The sequence below is a fragment of the Rhinolophus hipposideros genome (genome assembly GCF_964194185.1).
Source record: "Rhinolophus hipposideros genome assembly, chromosome: 13".
NCBI classification, from domain to species: Eukaryota; Metazoa; Chordata; class Mammalia; order Chiroptera; family Rhinolophidae; genus Rhinolophus; species Rhinolophus hipposideros.
Window position 1 is genome coordinate 6,605,359 of NC_138059.1, and position 8,480 is coordinate 6,613,838.

At 45.1% G+C, this 8,480-nt stretch overlaps 1 protein-coding gene across 3 annotated transcripts in view; it reads left to right on the top strand.

Annotated features, from left to right (window-relative positions):
• DNAAF11 (dynein axonemal assembly factor 11) overlaps window positions 1–6,857 on the top strand; it is a 55,479-nt gene extending 48,622 nt beyond the window's left edge. For all 3 annotated transcript variants that reach the window (XM_081070518.1, XM_081070519.1, XM_081070520.1), the window contains one exon: window positions 6,210–6,857. In XM_081070518.1, coding sequence (XP_080926644.1) covers window positions 6,210–6,387 — 178 coding nt within the window. In that variant the 3' untranslated portion in view covers window positions 6,388–6,857. The remainder of the gene's footprint in view (window positions 1–6,209) is intronic.
• The last annotated feature ends 1,623 nt before the right edge of the window (window positions 6,858–8,480 follow it).

Here is an 8,480-nt window from a genome sequence, read left to right on the forward strand (position 1 = left end):
TCGAGCCTGTCACAGCCAGAGTGGTCCTTTCCTCGCGCTGTGGAGGCTGAGTGGATGGAAGCAGAAGAACACATGGAGGAGGGTTTTGTTCATCAACACTGGATGGGTCACGTGTTGGGGGGAGGTAACAGATTCAGCAACCTCTTGTGACCCAGTGGCACTGTACATGACACCCAGCTTCCTCAAAAATGGATCTGTCGAGCATTGAGTGCCTTCCCTTCACTCAACGTTGTAGGATGCTGTGCGTTGTCTTATCTTTAGTATTCAAACTAACTACAAGAGAAATCCTGTTATTCCTAATGTACTGAAGATCACAGGGATTACTTTGCCCAAGATCACAAAGTTGCTAAGTGAGTGGTGGAACCAGGATTATAAAACGTGGTCCACTCTGGGGCTTGCCTTCTTACTCTCTTCGTGGTAACTTTTTTTTTTTTTTTAAACAGATTTTCTTCTCTAGAGCAGTCTTAGGTTCACAGCAACATTGAGCAGAAGGCACAGAGATTTCCCATACACCCACGGCCCCCATTCATGCACAGCCTCCCCCATGGTCAACGTCCCCCATCTGAGTGGTACATTTGTTACAATGATGACCCTACATGGATCATTGTCACCCAACGTTCAGAGTTTACATTAGGGTTCAAACTTGGGGTCATTCATTCTCTGGGTTTGGACAAATGTATAATGACATGTACCCGCCATCATAGTATCACGCAGAATAGCCTCACTGCCCTGAAAATCCTCTGTGCTCTGCCGAGTCATCCTTCACTCCCCTCGACCCCTGGTAACTATTGACCTATTTACTGTCACCATCGTTTTGCCTTTTCCAAAATGTGATACAACTGGAATCATACAGTAGGTAGCCTTTTCAGATTGGCTTCTTTCACTTAGTAACATGCATTTAAGGTTCCTCCCTGTCTTCTCATGGCTTGAGAGTGCATTTTTTTAGGTGCTGAACAGTATTCCATTGCCTGAACGCACCAGTCTATGTATCCGCTTATCTGCTAGAGGAGATCCTGCTTGCTTCTTGTTTGTGGCAACCATGAGTAAAGCTGCTTTAAATATTGCATGCAGGTTTTTATGTGGGTATGTCTTCAACCCCTTTGGGTAAATAGCAAGGAGTGCGATTGCTGGGTCATCTGGTGAGAGTATATTTTGTTACATAGGACACTGCCGGACAGTATTCCAAAGTGGCTGTACCGTTTTTAATCGCCGCCAATAAGGTATGAGAGTTCCTGTTGCTCCACACCCTTGCCAGCACTTGCTGTTGAGGGTGTTTGGATTTTGGCCATTCCGTTCTTTAGTGGTATCTTGGTGTTTCAGTTTGCATTTTCCCTGATGACATAGTGTGAAGCATCTTTTCATACACTTCTTGCCAACTGCACATCTAACTAACCTGGTGAGGTGTCTGTGAAAGGTCTTTGGCCTATGGTTCAATCACGTTCGTTTTCCTATTGTTGAGTTTTAAGAGTCCTTTGTATATTTGGGGTAATAGTCTTTTATCAGATGTCTTTTGTAAATATTTTCTCCCAATCTGTGGCTTGTCTTGTCATTCTCCCAAAATTATCTCTCATAGAGCAGAAGTTTTTCATTTTGACGGCGTCCAACTTGTCAATTATTTCTTTCAAGGATCATGCCTTTGGTGTATCATCACCATACCCAAGGTTTTCTAGGGTTTTCTTTCCCCCATGTTACCTGCTAGGAGTTTTATAGTTTTGCATTTTGGGTTTAGGTCAATGATCCATTTTGAGTTAATTTTGTGAAGGTTGTAAGGTCTGTGTCTAGATATTTTTTTTTTTGTTTTTGGATGTGGAAGTCCAGTACATCCAGTACCATTTGTTAAGAGATTACCTTTGCTCCATTGTGCTGCCTTTGCTCCTATGTCAGTGATCAGTTGACTATATTTATGCAGGTCTATTTCTGGGATCTCTTCTGTTCCGTTTATCTATTTTTTTATTCTTTTTCCAGTATAGACAGTGCAAATCAGCACTGTCTTGATTACCGTCGGTTTATAGTAAGTCTTTGAGTAACAGTCCTCCAGCTTTGTTCCTCTCCTCCAATATTGTGCTGGCATTTCTGAGTCTTTTGCCTCTCCATATAAACTTTACAATCAGTTTGTCAATATCCACCAAATAACTTACTGGGATTTTGATTGGGATTGCATTGACTGTATAGATAAATTTGAGATCTGACATCTTGACAATATTGAATCTTTCTACCCATAAACATGGGATGTCTCCCCATTTATTTAGTTCTTCTTTGATGTCCTTCATCAGAGTTTTGTAGTTTTCTTCAGAAACCAGAAGTCACTTAATGGTATCTTTTAATAAACAGAAGATCATATTCTTAAAGCAATCAAAATTATTAAACTTTTAAATTGGTATTGCTTTCTTATTCTTGTTTTAGAAATCCTATTTGACCTTGAGGTCAGAAAGGTACCACCATATGTTAAGGCTTTGTAGTTTTGCCTTTCACATTTAGGTGTAATCCACCAGGAATTGATTTTTCTTTAAGGTCGGCAGGTTTGTTAAGATATGACAGCTTAATTTTTTCCCATGTGGACACCTTATTGTCCCAGTGTCTCTTATTATCAAGATTATGCTTTCTGCAATGATCAACCAGGCCACCTCTGTCATAGGTCAAGTGTCAACATATGTGTAGGTCTGTTTCTGGGCTCTATTCTGTTCCATTTCCTTAATTGCCATAGTTTTATAGTAATTTTATAACCAGTAGGGAAAGTCTGCTCAACTTCCTGAAGAGTTGGCTGTTCTTGGCCCTTTGTGTTTCTATATAAATTTTAGAAACGGGGGTCATGTCTCTGTCTCTGTCTCTGTCTCTCTCTCTCTCTCTCACACACACACACACACACACACACACACACTGCCCCCTCCACGTACACAGCGTATTGGGATTTTGTTTGGATTCTATTGGATCTATAGAACAATTTAGGGAGAACAAGTTTATAATATTGGCATATCTTTGTTAGTCTTATTTGTTGTTTCTCAGTAAAAGTTTATACATTTTCCATAGCTATATCCATGTTTTATTAGTTTTTAGGTATGTGATATTTTTCATGCTATCATAAATATGTATTATTTTTTGTTGCTTCATGGTATCTAGATTTGCAATATTTTAATTGTGGTAAAATACCCATAATATAAAATTCACCATTTTAGCCACTGAAAAGTATACAACTCTGGCATTTAGTATATTCACAATATTATGCAACCATCACCAGTATGTAATTTTATGTTTAATTTTGTACTTGGCAACCTTGCTTATCTCTCTTATTATTTTATTAATTTATTTGCCTGTTACTTCTTTTGGATTTTCATATATCTGCCAAGGATGATGGCTTGCTTTCTTCCCAGTGTGTCTTTTATTTCTTCTTCATGCCTTATTACATAGGGAGACTGTAGGACAGTGTTAAATAGAGGGTGGTAGCAGACACCTTTGTCTTACTGCCAATCCCAGAGGGAAAGCTCTCAGCATTTTACTATTAAGTCTGAAACGTTTTCTTTAACCATCGTAAGTGTGGTGGTTTTATCATTCATGCTTTCATAGCCAGTATCTGAAGTTGTTTTGTTTCTGCTTCTGTTGCTTCTGATGGTTCTCACACAGAGTACCCTTTTCCCTTGATTGCTTGTTTATTTTTTAACTGTGAGCTGCTCCGTTGTCTTAGAAAGTAGTTTGGGGGCTTTTCAGAGATCTGGGAGATGCTGGGCCAGAGAGCCTTAGCATGCCGTTGGGGCAGACTCCAAGGACACTGCCAACTTGGAACCACTTCACTCCAAATTCAAGACTGAGGATTTTTAACTACCAGCCAGGAAACTTACTGAAGCACCAGCTTGTGACAATTACCTCTCTGTCCCACGGGGCAACTGTCCTCACAGCCTCCTGGGGAGGTGGGCAGAGTGAGCTTACATCTGATTCATTCTCATGTGAGACCACACCCTTACTGGGAGAGGGTGTCCTGTTAGCCTGTCCCTCTGGCATGCTCAGGGTCTTGTCCTCGGTCCCCACACTCCATACAGTCAGCAAAGCACAATTTTAGGGGCTCAGCAAATTCCCTCAGGGCAGAGGGGGCTTCAGGAGCCACTTCCTTCTCTGTGTTTCTCCATTCACTGAATTCTGACCTCGTAGTTCCTTATTATCTTACGACATCCTTAATGATCTCAAGAAAGTTTTCAGCTAGAGGTGGGAGTCTTGGGCTGGAATATGCCAGCCCACCATATTGCTGGAAGAAAGTTCTTGTGTCCTTCAATAGAAGGAATCTATCTTTGATGTGTTTTACGCCTAGTAAGACTTTGTTGTTGTTGTTTTGTTTCCTTCCGTGGTAATAAACATATTCACTGTGTCTTCCAGCCTTTCTTACTAGATTCTAGAGCTCTGGTTCTGACAGCCAGGGGGTGGGTATAGACAGCAATGGGCGTATCTGTCGCTTCAGGCTTCAGGCACTGAGGCAGGAGGCAGCAGGGGAGAAGAGCCCCTCTCCTCTTTATTTGGGGCATTAGCTGACCCTCCACTGCCCCAGGCCATGCTGCCCACTGTTTATTACCCAGAGCTTCCCGAGTAATGAAAGTCCTGCATGCAAATGACCCCTCACAGTGAGGCCCTAAGAAAATGGATGGAGGCTTTGCTCACTGGCTACTATTGAGGTCCAGAAGGTGTGGCCCCGGAGAGATGCCTGGGAATGAGATAGGCCGCTTCTCCACAAAATCAAGGACAGCATAATTATAACAGCTGAATTTAGACATTTCCTTAATTAAGCCACTGATATCACAGCCTTTTAGATAAGAACATAGTAATTAAAAAGCACAGCTGTATTAAATAATGACTGTACTGTTCAGCTTTTGAAAACTATAATTTCCTGCATAGCTTATAGTGGACCCTCTGAGTGAGAATGTACTACTTCATACTCTGTCTACTTTGTCATTTTCTTCAGCAGGTCTATGTGGATTAGTCAAAATGCTAAGAGGAATCAAAGACTCAAATGCCTTCAAGGGCTGAGCAGATTACAGAACAGAGGGGGAGGGGAGTGGGACGAGCTGCGAGAACAACAGAGAGTGTATGCTTTCCAAAGATAATCCAACCTCCCTCCCACCGACCAATCGTGTCCCCTGCATGAATTTGGTCTGAGGATATCAGTTTGGAACTCCCGGGTTAGACTGACTGTGATTTTCTTTAGGTCACAGATAATTTCTTATTGAATTTCATTTTCCAACAATAGTATTCTGATTTTTTTTCCCATTTATTCAACAAGGATTTATTCAGTAAGGCTGTATGCCACAGATACAAGATGAAACAGACAAAACCTCTGCTTCAATGATGTCAGTCTAGTAGAGAAATGGACCAATAATGGACAATCACATGGCAGTGGGATACATTTTATATTGGAGCACTGTACTGCCCTATTAGATGTCACCTGGAGACTCATCTGTTTGCACAGCCCCTGGGATTGCTGTGTCTGGAGCATAGGAGGCACTTACCGTATATCTGCTGAATAACTGATTGAATGAGTAGTGCAGCAACGGCAAAATAATTTGATCATCAGAATCACTGGGGCAACTCTATATAAATACCAATTAGTGGGCCAAACTCCAGGTCTTTGGAATCGAAATTGCCAGAAAAGCAGCCCAGTGGCCTGTATTATCCAGAGTGTCTACAACTACGATAGTGGGAACCGTTGGCCCTTCCGTGTTCGGCTCACGGTAGCCATTGCTGAAAGGACTAGGTGGGAGCAGTAGCAGCAGGTTTTTGTGGGAGGGGACATTGGTGGGCGGAGCTCTGCCATGCACCTGAATTTGCACAGAAATGCCCCTGCCAGACATGGAAGGTGGGATTGTCTGACACACAGGGTCCGTGAGCCTGATTAACTCCACTCAGGAGGAAGGCCTGCGGGAGTGATTCTCTGATGACCCTTGCTGCGGGCCTCGAGGGGAGCAGAATCGCCCAGGTGACCTCTCCTCCAGCTGCCGTGCATTCGCACAGCCCGGTAGCACTTTTTTTAGCACCGTATGACTATTATCCCCAAAGTCAGATTCTTGCTTCTCCAAGGCTCTAAGCTCCTTGAAACCAGGGGCAGTCTCTTCTATGCTCCAGGGATAGCACTTGCCCATGGTTGCTGAATAAATGAGTGAATGAGTTGAACCTGTTTGAAATTTAATTTTAAATGACGTATCAATTGCCTCTTCCCTTTGTTACTGTTGCAGAAGCCGGCAAGTTGAGAGACTAGAAGTGGACCCTAGCAAGCATTCCTTCCCTGATGTGGCTAACATAGTTCAAGGGGGAAAACACGTGCCCAGAAGAATCCGATCTGAACCCACAATTATACCAAGGGAGGACGATCCAGGCTTTGAAGATAACCCAGAAGTACCCCCTTTGATCTGAAACGTCAGGCTGCAGTGACTGGGACCCGCCAGACCCTGTTTTGCTCAGTGCAGAGAGTGTATGCATATCATTTAGGGGTAAACACCGAGTTATTTGTCAGTAGCTCCACTCCAGTGTTTTAGCTCTTACTCTCTCCAGTAATATGCTTAAGCTACTATAAAATAAAAAAAAAAGTGTGCCTTAAGCATGTTATACCTCATCATTTGTCTGGAATAAAGGGTTGGCTCGTGAAATGGTCAGTAAATCGTAGGACTAACCTAATGCAGCTCTCCCTTAAACAAGCAAAAACAATGCTGTTGTGGACTGATTGTGTCCCCCTCAGCCCCAATTCATGTGCTGAAGCCCTAACCCTGAATGTGATGGTATGAGGAGGTGAGGACTTCGGGAGGTGATTAGGTTTTAGATGGGGTCATGAGGATGGGGCCTCCGTGGAGGGATTAGCGTCCTTAGAAGAGGAAGAGAGACCACAGCGCCCATCCTTCCTCCCCCTTCTTTCCCCCCTTTTTCTCCCCCCACCCCCAACCCATGTGAGGACTCGGCAAGAAGGCGACCATCTGCAAGCCAGGAAGAGGTCCTCACTAGGAACCGAATCAGCCAGAACTTGACCTTGGACTTCCAGCCTCCAGAACTGTGAGAAAGAAATGTCTGTTGTTTCAGCTCCCAGGTCTATGGTATTTTGTTAGAGCAGCCTGAGCTGGCTAAGACGTTATCCACTCCTCAGACAGGATACGCAGAGTCCTACGTGTCACCTTATCTATCTTTGGGTGATGGTTATTCTTCTTCTGGAGGAGTCACACCTAAACGTTGTGGGCTATGCCTAAACCCTCACCCAGATGCTGGGAAGGGTCACCCATGACAAAGAAAGAGCAAAAGCAGAGTGGGAGACGAAGATATGTTGTGTTTTGATTCTGGCTGCAGGATCAACATTCAATATTAAATTTACACCAATAATAGTCTGTGACCTTGGAATCTGGTGCTGTCTGCGTTTTCCAGATGCCCCCTGCATCACTGACCCTTTGCACTCTGCCTTTGCTCATTTCTGACGTGGAGAAGGCTCCTTGCTCACACCCCCACGCCAGCACCATCAGGGGCAGGAGACACCTCATCCCCTAGGCCCTGGGAGAGAGGAAATCTCACGGGCTGTGATGTCATCTTCTGTTCCCAATGCCCAAACGCTCTCCAGTCTGGGCATTGTTTCTCCTGCTTTTCAAGTTTTTCTTGAGCAGCACGATGGTCCCCGACACAGTCATTCATGCCTCTGCTCCCGGCTATCAGGATGAGCCCCGCAGCAGGACCCGTCCCTATGGGAGTGGCCTGTGAATGTCAATAGGACACCACGCGCAGTGACCGCTAGGGGAGGTGTGTGTGTCGCCCAAGCCCCAGGGCCTGAGTGTGTCCACCCTCGTCCTTGCCACAGGAGGACCGCCCTCCACTCCACCGCTGGGGCTGCCACACGCCTTGTGTATCTGTCACCGCTGGCAGTCTGTCACAGCTTGCCTGACACCTTGGATGGAAAGTGCTACCTCGTCTCCAGTGGACACAGGCCAGGCCAGTGTGTCTGTCACAGTTGTAGCAGCCCTTAGCTAAGACTTGCTGTTCTTCCAGACATCCGCTCCCTAAGTGTTGCTCCTTTTGCGTGGTCTGGTGTTTCCCAGGTGTTAGAGATAAGCTGCAGTTTGCCCTGCCGATGGGCACATTTGCTGAGCACCCTACTGGGTGCGAGGAGCCACATCAGGTACCAGGGAGATTGTCTTCGGAGGGCCACTCTCCAGTTCCCGTCCTCTTTCTGCTGAGTGACCACTCCCTGCAGCCATCACACTATGCCGTCCCAGGGCCATCCCTTCGTCCCGTCCTCATCTCCATGTGTGCAGGCTCCCTCTCCCTAAATACCTGGGTCCGTTCCCATGGCTCCTGCCGCCAGCTCTGGGCTGATGCCCCTGAAATCTCCATTTGACGTTTCAGACACGTTCTGAAAGAAAAGTGACTCTCTTCTCCTGGTCCCACGTCCACTTCATCATCCTCCCTCACCTTGTCCTGCCACGTCGCCTTTTCTGCTTCTTGCCTTCTGGCTTTCATCTTATGGATTCAGTTTC